This window comes from Balaenoptera physalus, assembly GCF_965194825.1.
Source record: "Balaenoptera physalus genome assembly, chromosome: 20".
Classification (NCBI taxonomy): Eukaryota; Metazoa; Chordata; class Mammalia; order Artiodactyla; family Balaenopteridae; genus Balaenoptera; species Balaenoptera physalus.
The window spans coordinates 42,050,549-42,063,732 of record NC_138901.1 but is presented as its reverse complement, the minus strand read 5'-3'; the positions used below and the strand labels follow the sequence as shown (position 1 = coordinate 42,063,732).

Genomic DNA, 13,184 nt, shown 5'->3' with positions numbered 1-13,184 from the left:
CTCTTCATTGCGGTGCACGGGCTTCTCATTGCGGTGGCTTCTCTCCTTATGGAGCAAGGGCTCTAGGCGCACGCGGGCTTCAGTAGTTGTGGCTCGCAAGCTCCATAGTTGTGGCTCTCGGGCTCTAGAGCACAGGCTCAGTAATTGTGGCGCACGGGCTTAGTCGCTCTGTGGCATGTGGGATCTCCCCGTGTCCCCTGCGTTGGCAGGCGGATTCTTAACCACTGCGCCACCAGGGAAGCCCAATATTTTCTAAATTAATCTTAACCTTAATATTAGAGTAGTATTTTTAAGTATGTGTGTGCCACAGTGTATTTACCCTTTCCTATGGATTACACTTCAGTTGTTTACAAATTGTCACCACTGTAACAGTCCTCATACATATACCTCTCCGCAGGGCTAATTCTAGAAGTAGAATTTGTGGGTCAAAGAGAATGCATATTTAACATTTTAAATTACATTTTTTTTTACTAATTATCACTCCCAATAGTTTGTAAAAGAGCTCCTTTCCCCTCACTCTTGCCAGTGTAATTATCCTTCTTAATAGCCGCAAAATAATCTTGAATTGCTGCACCAGTTTGGAGGCAAAGCCACCTTGTCCCCTAGGAACGTCAGGAGCTAAATGCCCCTGTCAAACGCGTCTACTGCTGCCAGATGGCGAGAGGGAGACCTGGGAGGACCGTGCCGCAGCCTCAGCCCGGGCTGGGTTGGCCGACGGCCGTCCGACCCAGTGCCCGCGAAGGCAGGGGAGGTAGAGGGCCAAACGGAGTGGGGAAAACGGGACCCGGGCCCAGAGGACAGAAAGGCAAGGGCCAGAAGAGGGAGTTCCGCGATCCAAGGAAGAAGATGAGGGTCAGGTTAGGGAACTGAGGCCGCACGGTCTTACCAGCGCCCCGACCCGCTGTGCGCCCTGAGCGGCCACACGGGCCGCGGTAGGGGTGAGGGGGCGGCTTGGACCCGCGCCCCCGAGCGCCTCCGAGGACCTCCCCGCGACCTCTGATCCCCCCGAGGGCGACGCAGGAGGGATAAGCCAGGGCGGTCGGAATCCGACCCAGACCCTCGCGCCCCACCTAGTGGCGGCGGACCCAAGGCAATTTACGGGACCTCTGTGCGTCTCAGCTCAGCTAGTCTTCTGTGAATGCGGATCACTGCTGGGACCTACCCCGGGGAAGACTGCTGTGAGCGTTAATTGAGATAATACACGGTGTGGCTAGTATTTTTGTACACCTCTCTAGAAACACCGCCACCACCCAACACAACGGGCTGCTTCCCTTCCTGGAGATTACAGGGGATGGAAGAGAAGATCTATCCCAGGACAGACTTACAGCGTTCCCTTCTCCCTACACCCTCTAGCCCATCGTCCCCAATCGGGAAAGCGATGTTACAAGACCTGGTCCTCACTCTCGGGAAGCCCACGCTGTAACTGAAGGGGCATGAATGGTACACACGCCGGAAAATGACTTCAAAAGCCTTACCCGGGTTCAAAATGGACAGCATCTGACAGTTCTCTTGGGAGAAGGGGTGCCAGCCCCTCCTGCCCTGCTGTGCGCTCTGACAAAGTCCGGGGTCTACCTGGCACAACCTGCTCACTTCCCTAAGCCAGTCCCAGTTGAAGGAGAGGCTGGTCACCTGGGGAACGAGGGCAGGGGAGGGGAGGGGCACGCTCTGTGTTGGCAGTTGCCATGGTTTTGCTCCGAGTTCTGAGTGCCAACCTGCCCACTCCCTGAGACACTCAGGTCCCAGAAGCAGTAGGTCAGAAGCCTGAGGGGGCTGAGGAGTGCTACCTCTGGAGCCCATCAGCACACCTGTTGAGATGGAAGCCTCAGAGGGGCAGGGGGGTGAAGGGGACCAGCCACTAGAGAAGGTGAAGTGGGGTTGGAGATGTGAGGGAGGGAGGAAAGGAGGGCCCTGGAGGGGCTGGTTTGGGAAGGCAGAGAGTATGAAATTCAAGGAAGGAGAGAAGAAAGAAAAAGGGTGAGGTACACGAGTTGGCAAGAGACAAAGAACAAGAGGTTAATTCATTCAGACAGATGTTTATCAAGGACATATATACCTGGCTAGATGATGGGAAGGTTCTCGGCAAGATGATTGTTGTTTATGAAGATACACAGGCTCGTGTGCATGTGTGTGTGTGTGTGTGTATATGTGTGTGTGCGCATGCGTTATGGTCTGTGAGGGTGGTTGCCTGATTTGTGTGGCATGTTTATGGAATTGATCAGCCAGAGTCCCCTCTCTCTCGGGTCTGGAGGAACCTGTGTCCCGTTCCCTCTCCATCTTTCTCCCTCCCTTTCCCTGGTCTCTCCCTTCAGAGTGGTCTGGGCCTGGATCCTCCTTGTGCCCCCTGAACACAGGCAGGAATTAATGCTCACTTTTCTGAGAGGCTTTTGAAAGGTCAGGTGTAAATCCCATGTCAGTCTAATCCTGTGCTCTGACTTCAAGTATTATTCCACAGTCACTTCGTCGTTATTAATTTTCAGCTTTTTTTGCCCCAGCTTGCTGTCAGAAAGTTCCTTCTCGTCATCACCATCACCGTCATACACTTTCTGAGTGCCCATTAGCCCATGGACCTGGGATTTAGGCACTCAATAAGTGCTGAATGAATGAGTAAATGAATCCCTAATCATTCCCCCAAGGAGTTACTTAAACTTCTTGGTGCCGTTAGTGTTCTCATCTGTAACCAGGATTAATGATTTCTAGCCTCACAGAATCTGTGGGAGAATAAAATGAGTTAATGTGTGTCAAGTGCTTTGCAAAGTTAGCTAGTATACTGTGCTATAATTATTATAAAAGAAATGGGTCGGGCGTTCTAGGTTTTCTAAACAGGGATTCTCAGAGATGGTTTTCTTTGCCCGGGGCTCACTCGCCTGAGTGCTGGCTCAAGGACGAGGTCACTGGGAAAGCAGAGAAGGGCTTTGGCTGGCATCTGGACCAGTGGTTGCCCAGCACTGCCCCTCAGGAGCAGTAGCCCAAGCCCCCCAGCTGACTCCTGCCCCTGCCGCCTCCCAGGGGACGGATGCACCCTGCTCAGAGGGGAGCTCCAGCACCATCCCTGCCAGAGGCTCACTTGTGTGCCAGGCCAAGGGCCTGGGCCAGGACACCTTCAAAATTGTGAGTAAGGGGCCAGCCCAGGACCCTGCCCCCTGTTCCCCACAGGTCAGGAGACCTGGGTCAGAAATTGGCAAGCCTCAGACTCATAGTTCATGGCCCCACTTGACACACTCTTGGGAAGGAAGTGGGGTAAGAGGTTGACGGGAACCTCCTCAACACTTCCTGGGCCATAAGGGTTGCAGCTGGGCCAACCTGCTGGCTATGTGGGGCTGCCCATCTGCCTCTCCTTTTTCCTGTGGCCCCTCACTTCACCTGTTGCCTCCTAAGTGTAAAGAATATCTAAGGCCGCTGAAGAAGTTCCTGCGAAAGTTGCACCTGCCCAGGGACCTTCCCCAGAAGAAGAAGCTAAAGTACATGAAGCAGAGCCTGGTGGTCCTAGGGGACCACATCAACACCTTTCTGCAGCACTACTGCCGAGCCTGGGAAATCAAGCACTGGAGGAAGTAGGGCAGCCTCCTTACCCTTACCGCTACACTCACTCCTGGGCCGACCCCTCTAGAATCAAGGTCACACCTTAGTGAAAATCTCCTAGTCCTTCATCTTAGTGTGAAAGAGTCAGGATCCTGGAGTGAGCATGGTGAAGGGGGATGGGGAGAACAGGGTCCGCTAGTGACTCAGGGCAGCACTGAGTAGACAAAGACCTCTCCTGACCCCGGGGAGAATGGCCTCTGATTGAATAACTGCTGTGTGGTGTGGGGGACTCCTCACCGATACAGGGTATCCAAGGTCTGGCAAATCCCCGTTACTCCATGTCCCCAACCGAAAACTAAGGAGGCAGCATTTCCCCCTGGGTGGTCCTGGCCACAGGACAAATGCTGGCGGGAGAGGGGCTGTGCTCCGCCCCCCTCAGCCTTGGGCTTGGACTTCTCCCCTGCAGGATGCTCTGGCGATTTGTCTCCCTCTTCTCAGAACTGGAGGCGAAGCAGCTTCACAGGCTCTACAAGTATACCAAGAACAACCAGACGGACAAGTTCCCGGTGAGGTTCCTCCAGCGTCCAGCTGAGGGTTGGTCGGTGTGTTCTTAACTTGTGAGGGGAGGCCTGCAACTGAAGGGCGGCATGTGGAATCTTAATTCCCCAACCAGGGCTCAAACCGGCGCCCCCTGCAGTGAAAGCCCGGAATCCTAACCACGGGACCACTAGGGAAGTCCCTGAAGGGCCCTCTGATACAGCCAGCACCCCTCAGTCCCTTCCACACTCACTGCCTGAGGAAGACGCCACCGCCCCTGCGGTGGGCACAGAGTGGGGCTGAAGAGGGCAGAGACTCAGCTTCAAGTTCTAGGTATTTATTCATCCTCCACACCCACACCCTGATGTGAACAGGGGCAAGGACATCCCTGGGGAGCCATGGGCAGGGATGATTGAGGCCAGGCAGAAAGGCACAGCCAGCTTGGGGAAGACTCTGGAGATTGTTGCGAAGGACAGAGGACAGAGGACAAATTCCTGGGCAGGGACTTCCCTGGTGGTCCAGTTGTTAAAACTCCGAGCTTTCCAATGCAGGGGGCGTGGTTCGATCCTTGGTCGGGGAACTAAGATCCCACATGCCACGAGGCATGGCCAAAAAATTAAAAAAAAAAAAAAGTCCCAGGGCAGGCTTTGTCCAAAAACAGTGCTTCTCAAACATTTTGGTCTCGGGTCACTTCTACCCTCTTAAAAATCATTGGGAACCCCCCAAAACATGTATTCCTGTAGGTTACATCTATTGATATTTATTTGCCCTACTAGAAATTAAAGCTAAAGAAATAATTCAAAATATGTATTTACTAATTCATTTAAAAATAAAAACAAGGAGTCCATTATATATTAACATAATTTTTATGAGAGTTAACTATATTTTCCAAAACAAAAAAATTTAGAGAGAAGAGTGGCATTGTTTGACATTTTTGCAAATCTCTTTAGGGCCTGGCTTAATAGAAGACAGTTGGATTCTCATATCTGCTTCTGCTCAATCTCTTATGATATAATGATTTGGTTAAAGTGCATGAAGAAAACCCAGCCTCACACAGATATATAGTTAAAAGGGAGGAGTATTTTATTAGTGTTTTCATGTAATTGTGGATATTTTTCTTTGATACCACACCAAAACTCAGAAAGTGGCAGTTACTTAATTGCAGTGTGGAATCTGAAACCATATTGATGAATGTTTTAAAATAGAATTTTAAAAAAATTTTTTAATTAATTTTTTTTTTTTTTTGGCTGCGTCGGGTCGTCATTGTTGGGTGTTCCCTGGCAATCACTCATCTTTTTATTGTCTCCATAGTTTTTCCTTTTCTGGAATATCCACGTAGTTGGCATCATATAGTATGTAGCTTTTTCAGATTTGTATCAATGAACTTTTCACACTAGGTTACATTAGAATCCATTGGTTTCTCTCTTGCACTTTGAGTGGACCCCACTTTTCAGGGGGTCTGTGAGGTTAGAATATTTCACAGAGCACACTTTGAGAACCACTGATTCGAAAGAATAATCACAGATAACAGTTTTTATGTACCAGGCACATTATGTTCCCTCATGTCATCTTCAGAAGTAACCCTAAGTGGTAATTAGAATTATTGTCCACAGTGTGTAAATGAAGGTGGTGAGGTAAAGTAACTTGACCCAAACCACATAGCAAGTGGAAGGGAAGAATTGGATTCAAACATAATCTAGCTCAAAGGAAAGCCCTGCCCTGCCCTCACCCCACCCACTGCTCTAGCTGTGCAGCCTTAACCAAATCCTCTCTTTCTCTGGGTCTTTATTTCTACCTCTGAACATGAATGAGTGGATCGTTTCAGTGATTCCCCTTCTGAATATAAGGAGCTGCCATTTTGGTGATTCTTGGATTTCAGCAGCCAGGAAAATTTCAAAACATGTTTTCAGGCTCTCAATTTTAATTTTGCAAAGGACTTTAAAACAAGTACCACTGTTTCATTACAAACACATAAGACACTATACTCAAAAAAGAGATGAAGGACATATCCCAACAGAAAGAGACACCCAAGAAGGGACAGTTGGCAGCCTGGTCTCAATGTCCCCATGGTCCCCATCTGTGGCCCTCCATCCTTCTGGCTACGCAGGTGTGAGGTGCAGTCAAAGCAGTTGCCTAACAAGGGCAGGGCTGGGGCTCTGGCACATGGGCCCCTCTCTTCTCCTCAACACTGTGGCCCCCTTGCAGGTAGCCTTCTACCCCTTGGACATCCCAGAGAGCTCCTTGCTGGCCAACAAGGAGGACAGTCTGCCCAAGCTCTGCACTGCCTGGGGGCTGCACAGTCACCTCAGTGGCATGAAGGAGAGGCTGTCCAAGGTGCACGCCCCGGGCCACCAGGTCTCCCTGCTCGGGGAGCTGAGACCTAGGGGCCACAGCATGACAGGTAATGCCTGGAGAAGGGGCCTGGGTGTCCCGTGGAACACCTGACATAGTCTTCATCCCTCCTCCCCATCTTCTCTTCATCCCTGCATTTCTTTTATTTATTTATTTATTTATTTATTTATTGGCCACACCACGCGGCATGTGGGATCTAGTTCCCAGACCAGGGGTCGAACCGCGCCCCCTGCATTCGCAGCACGGAGTCTTAACCACTAGACCACCAGGGAAGTCCCCATCCCTGCATTTCTTCTTTCTTTTTTTTTTTATAAATTTATTTATTTACACTTATTTATTTATTTATTGTTGGCTGTGTTGGGTCTTCGTTGCCGCGTGCAGACTTCTCATTGAGATGGCTTCTCTTGCTGCGGAGCACGGGCTCTAGGCATGCAGGCTTCAGTAGTTGTGGCACACGGGCTCAGTAGCTGTGGCTCATGGGCTCTAGGGCTCAGGCTCAGTAGTTGTGGCACACAGGCTTAGTTGTTCCGCGGCATGTGGGATCTTCCCGGACTAGGGATTGAACCTGTGTCCCTTGCACTGGCAGGCGGATTCTTAACCACTGCGCCACCAGGGAAGTCCCATCCCTACATTTCTCTTTCTGTCCATTTTCCTTCCCCCTCTCCACTTTTTCTTTTCTCTTTTTTGCCCTTTCCCCACAGGTATGCTGATTATAGAAAGTTTGAAATGTACAGATAGTATAAAATAGAAGAGAGGAAAATCACCCAGAGGCATTACTATTAACATTTAGGTGTGTTTCCTTCACTGTTCTGTTTCATCCCAACCCCCCAATCCAGAGGTCTCAGGAGACATGCTTTTTTCAGTTAACATGTAAACAAAGCACTTTCCCATACAACCAGAAGCAGAGCAGAGATGTTTCTAGAGGCTAAGAGCAGGAACTCCCAGGAAGTGTCCAAGCAGCAGCAGAATGCCCCTTCTTAGCGTTGGGCAGCGTATGGGCGGAGGGAGGGGTTCATTCCACCAGGGAGGAGGCCATCCAGCCAGGTGGCCTGGGAACCGCCTTCCCAGCAGCCTTTGCCTCTGCAGTGACTGCGCGGCCTGGCTCTCTGGACAGAGGGTGTGGGATTAGGGGACAGAGACTCTTCAGTGAGAGGGACCCCAGCCAAGGTTGGAACCTATGAAGGCCCCTCCTGTGCACTGAGGTGCGGAGAGGTGTTGGACCACCTACCTCTCACCTTTCTGGAACTGGCTTCTTGCTTAGCTCCTGGGGGAGAAAATGAAGGCAAATGGTAGCCTAGGACCGCAGAGCATGGTCCGAAACTGGACCCAGGTGTTCCTCTGAAGGCCGGGCTGGCTGGGGCAGCCCTCAGGGCGTCTTCACCAGTCACAGATGGACCAAGTGGGAGGGCAGGATTGAGGATGGGTCAGGTACAGAGGGCCCAGGTCAGGCAGCTACCGAGACACAGAACTCTCTCTGCCTGGGCTCTCTGGGGGCCCGTGGCCCCAGTGCCTACTGTTTAAATTGAGGAAGTAAAACATACAGTGGAATGAAGGCCAGTCCATCATTAAGATGATCTAGGCCAGGGACTTCCCTGGTGGCGCAGTGGTTAAGACTCTGCACCCCCAATGCAGGGGGCCCAGGTTCGAACCCTGGTCAGGGAACTAGATCCCACATGAGTGCCACAACTAAGAGTTCACATGCCACAACTAAGGAGCCAGAGAGCCACAACTAAGGAGCCTGCCTGCCGCAACTAAGACCCAGTACACCAAATAAATAAAATTAATTAATTGATTTTAAAAAATGATCTAGGCCAAGCTGTCCATGAATCAGATGAGGGTAGTGAGGTGCAGGCTTTTGGTCCAGCATGTCCCTGTACCAAGAGCTTTGTATTTCTCAATTTCACCCAAACCCTGCAGCATCCTGATGAGATGGGCATTATTATCCCCCTCCTACAAATGGGCAATCTCAGGATACAGGGTACAGGGTAGGTCTGGAGGAGGTAGGTTTGGGACAGGATTTAAAGAAAGGAATAAGGAGAGGGAGGGGGAAGGGGAAAGAGGTGGGAGGGACGTGTGCGTGGAGGTGAGGGGGCAGTGAGTAGACAGGCTGGGCTCAGGGGTGAATGGCCAAGCACACTGCAGAAGTGCAGGCTGGCGGGTAACAGGAAAAAGGCTTGGATGGTGGGATAAGAAATTGGGCTTGAAATTGTAATTCTTAAAATAACATTTTATGACAAACATAAGCATATCCTAGAAAATTAGATAATACAGATCAGCAAAAAATAAGAAAATATAAACATTGTCATCCACAGTTAGCACTTTCCAGATGTTTTTTATGCATATAAATACCTGTATTAAACCAAAATGAGACCATGCCGTATATAGGATTTTGGTTTGAACTTGCTTTTTTCAGTTAATTATAGAAACCTTCCATGTTAACATCTTCATTTCATCTTATTGTTGGATTAAATACTCCACTTTCAAATTTTCCCAGCAAAGATATCTTTTGCTCTGGTTTCCCAAACCATGTGTTCCACCTGGTTGTGTCTCTTAAGCCTCTTTTAACCTAACCGAGTCCCCTTTTTTACACCCTGGCCTGTTGAAGAGATCAGGCTATTCTGCAGAATGTTCCAATTTCTGCTTTTTTCTTATTGCTTCCTTTTGGTATCTTTGAAGCTTGTTCCTCTATCCAGGAGCAGGATTGCAGGTCAAGAGTCTCGATGAATTCATGTTAAACATGTTTTTGGCTGGGATATGTTACAGACGAGGTTGTGTTTTTCACATTGTGTTACATGAGATAACACATACTACCTGGTAGAGCCACCATGACTGAGTGAATCACCAAGTCTATCGTGCAATTAAAAGTGACCTGCATGGTGTTTCTTGGGCACCATGTTCATGAGTCAGTTCTTAAGGAAAAAGATGGCAACGGTGTTTGCAAACAACCCAGCAACAAAGTACTGGGAATTGGGTTGTGAAACTAGAGAGAGGAGTGGAAAGGAATCAGAGTCGGAAGCCAGAGGTCTAGTCCCAACTGTACCCCTAGCTTGGCTTAGGCTTTGAGCAGCAGGCCATTTCCTTACTCTGTGCCTGTGTGAGATCCCTCAACTGTAAATTGGAGGGATACCATCTCCCTACCCCACATTTCTGTGAGAAAAGAGTAAGGGACATAGGTTGGAAGCAAGATAAGATTTTGTTGTTCTTCCTTTGAGTCCCTACCATGCCCCCCACATGTTACAGACTGAGATTCTCTTACTATTCGTGATGTCATCAGCACTGTCTCTGACTTGCCCTTTTTCAGGTTCTTTAAGGAAACTTCCTCAAAAACCACAACTCAAGAGAAAGAGGATTAAGGAAGCCCCAGAAACTCCAGAGACCTGCCCAAAAGAATACCCAGCTGGGGGAGAGGGCCAGCTCGCCCTGGATCCCAGCGCACTTGTACCTGAGGGCATGGGGGACCAATGAGGGGAAAGAAGAAATTGTCTTTATCAAAAGGATGCTCAGGTCTTAATTATGTATAAATGGGGCAAGGAAATAAACATCCTTAATATAGTTTGACTTGGCTAAGGTGGTCACTGTGTCAAGGACCATCAGTCTGGGTGGAGATACATGTAAATAGACAATACAACGGGGTGACACAGGTGCCTGGGGAAGACCTCAGGGGAGGTAACACAGGCGCTGATGTGTGTTTGCCAGGGAAGAGCACAGGTGGGAGTGGAATGGGCCTGGGGCCAGTCAGAGAGTGATAAGTCTGGCGCCTGCCTAAATCATTTGCCCTTGATCTCATGGGAAAGTTAGCGGGGGGACAGTGAGAAGGGAGTTGCCAGGAATGAGCTGGTGTGTCTCAGTTATCAGGCAAAGTGCATGGAAGTGAGAGAGAGTAGAGGCAGGAGACCAAAGAAGTAACCATATTAATAGTCTTAGCTAGGAACTATACTCAATATTATGTAATAAGCTATAAGGGAAGAGAATCTGAAGAAGAATAGCATACATATGTATAACTGAACCACTGTGCTGTACACCTGAAACTAACACGATATTGTAAATGAACTATATTTCAATTGTTAAAAATATTTTTAAAAAGTCTTAGCTAGGATGTTGGTTCAAACCCGTGGTCCAAAATTGGCAGCCCATATGCTGAATTCAGACCACTGATGTGTTTTGTTTGCCCTTTGTGTTCTACTTGTTTAAAACATTTTTATAAAAAAAAGTCAGTTGCCAATATTAACTTGGTACATTTCACATTAGAAACAACAGCAGTTTAAAAAACTGGCCACACTTGGACCTGTCTTCTCAAATGACCACACCTGGCTGGGGCTGAGACACACATGGGGCTTAGGTTTCACTGATAACTCTTTCCAGTTCACCACAGTCCCCACCCTCCCTGTTGCCTGACACACTGGCCTTCTTCACTTCCTATCACCTTTTGATCCTTTTAGCCTTTAGTATTTGTTACCCTTAGGGTATATACAAATGCAATGAAGCTGTGCATGAATGGGGGAGGAGGGAATTTGTGAGACTAAGGTAAAGTTGACAGTTTTTGGTGACAGAAGTGGGAGATGAGGAAGGAAGGGAAGGGGAGGAAGTGAAGGTGGTACATTGTTTCTAGCTAGAAAGGCCAGGTGGATGGAGGTCAATTCCAGGAGGAGAAGCCGGTCCAATTGTATTCCAAGAACACAGGAGAATCAGGACTCTGCTAGCGGCAGCAACATACAGTGCCCAGTATGGGCTGGAGTGGTTGGGACCAGAACAAATGTGTGTGACCCTTTTTCCTTTCCTCCCTCAATTTGTACTCAGGAGTGAATATCATCAAAGATTTAAAATGTTAAAATGAATATCAGTCTAGACTTGAAGACCAAGTACAGGGAAGCATATAGAGGGAAGGAGGTGGCAGCCCCAGCTGCTGCTTTGTTCCTGGTACCCATTGCCTCCCAGAAGCAAAATGAGAGGCTAAGGCAGGGGCCTGGGATCGGCCTTACTGGGTGTTCCTGACAGTCCTGACGAAGCAGGGAGGATTTTATATGGGAAAAGAATCTGAAAAAGAATGGGTATATGCATATGTGTAACTGAATCACTTTGCTGTACACCTGAAACAAACACAACATTGTAAATCAACTATACTCCAATATAAAATAAGAATTAAGTTAAAAAAAAAAAAAGCAGGGAGGATTTGTGAGAGAAGGGCAAGCAGGCTGGAGGGTAACCCTGACGACTGGGGGCTCTCCAATTTTCTCTACTCCTAAGAGATTTCACGGACAAGTCCCAGGGAAAGGGCTAGCTGTTTGGGAAACGGATCAGAATAAGGTGAACCCTGTGTGCGAGGCAGCACCGCCACCTAGAGGAACTATGGAACTCTACAGCCTTTTTCTTCCCGTGGAAAGAGATGGAGACCAGGAGGAAATGGGGGAGCTTCCTACCAGACTTGAGGACAATCAGGAGGCCTGAAAGCAAAATGGGCAACAGGTGAGGCTTGGTTTTGGCGACCTCTTAACTCCTTCCTCAAATTCAGTAGGATCTCAGAATTCTAAAAAGGCAGATCACATGACATTGCTCTGCTCAAAGCCCTCCAACAGCACAGAGGCTTTTTAGGGCAGTGAAAATACCCTATATGATTCTAGAATAGTGGATACATGCCATTATACATTTGTCCAGACCCATAGAATGTGCAACACCAAGAGTGAACCCTAATGTAAACTATGGATGCTGGGTGATTATGTTGTAGCAATGCAGGTTCATCAGTTGTAATCAATCTACCCCCTGATGGGGGATGTGGGTAATGGGAAAGGCTGTGCACGTGTGGGGATGGCAGTATACAGGAAATCTCTGTACCTCCTGCTCAATTTTTCTGTGAACCTAAAACTTCTCTGAAAATAATGTATTAAAACAAACAAACAAGCAAAACCTTCCAAAAGCTTTTTCCCTCATACAGGTTAAAAGCCAGTCTTTGCGAGGGCCTGCAAGGCCCTCGATGATCTATCCCTGTCCATTTTGTTGCCTCTCTGCCCTCATCCTTGCTTTTCTCATACCTGTCAAGCATACTCCTGCCTGAGGGCTTTTTCACTGGCCGTTTCCTCTGTCTGGGATGTTCTATCCCAAGCAATTACAATAGTACCCAGCATGCAGCAGGCACTTAACACATTTGATGAATGAATGATTTAATGAAAAAATGAACCAAAATAAACCTTTCGCCCAAACACCACCTGGTTCAGAGGGGTTAAAAGAGGCCCAAGAGGAAAGGTTACTTCTCCAAGGTTGAGAAGGAAGTCAATGCCAGAAGTGGGACTAGAATTCAGACCTGATGACCCCAGGCCAGCACACATGCCACACACCAAGGGCACATGCTCCACCTGCCCTCAGCCAACACGCTCACTTCCCACAAAATGTCAGTAACACACAAGACCCAATGTATGACTTCTAGGATCGGCTGTATTTTCTTAGTAACAATATCTCTAAGGTGGACTTGGGGACACCAGAAATAGGGGGTGGGGGAGGTTATTTGGGGGTGGGGAGCCTTGGAAACCCACCAAGGCTTAGGTCAAGGTGTGGTTTCGGTGGAAACCCCAAACCACACCTTGACCTAAGCTGCCTGTGGATAGGCTCACCCTGAGGAACATGATGGCTCCTCTCCTAGTGAATAATGGATACTTTCCCTAAAGTCTCAAACAGAAGAGTCTCCTGACCACAGATGTAATGATTGACTGCTACCTGACCCATGCCCACCCCAGGCTACCAGAGTCTCCTGGCCGTCTCCTCTTCGTAATAACACTGCGACAAAT

The 13,184-nt window shown here is 48.7% G+C and overlaps 1 protein-coding gene across 1 annotated transcript; it reads left to right on the top strand.

The window, feature by feature from the left end:
* The first annotated feature begins 1,312 nt into the window (after window positions 1–1,312).
* On the top strand, window positions 1,313–12,890 carry CHCT1 (CHD1 helical C-terminal domain containing 1). The gene is made up of 6 exons (XM_082443639.1): window positions 1,313–1,864; window positions 3,007–3,108; window positions 3,376–3,551; window positions 3,986–4,085; window positions 6,262–6,490; window positions 9,599–12,890. Exons 1-6 carry the CDS (start codon window positions 1,814–1,816, stop codon window positions 9,871–9,873), a joined length of 933 nt encoding a protein of 310 aa, XP_082299765.1. The 5' UTR covers window positions 1,313–1,813; the 3' UTR covers window positions 9,874–12,890.
* The last annotated feature ends 294 nt before the right edge of the window (window positions 12,891–13,184 follow it).

Excerpts from the sequence above, each read along its gene's own strand:
- CHCT1 (XM_082443639.1), top strand. The coding sequence starts at position 1,814 with ATGGAAGCCTCAGAGGGGCAGGGGGGTGAAGGGGACCAGCCACTAGAG. Across the intron at positions 1,865-3,006 it reads GGGACCAGCCACTAGAGAAG|GGGACGGATGCACCCTGCTC; the intron begins GTGAAGTGGGGT and ends GCCGCCTCCCAG. Across the intron at positions 4,086-6,261 it reads ACCAGACGGACAAGTTCCCG|GTAGCCTTCTACCCCTTGGA; the intron begins GTGAGGTTCCTC and ends GCCCCCTTGCAG.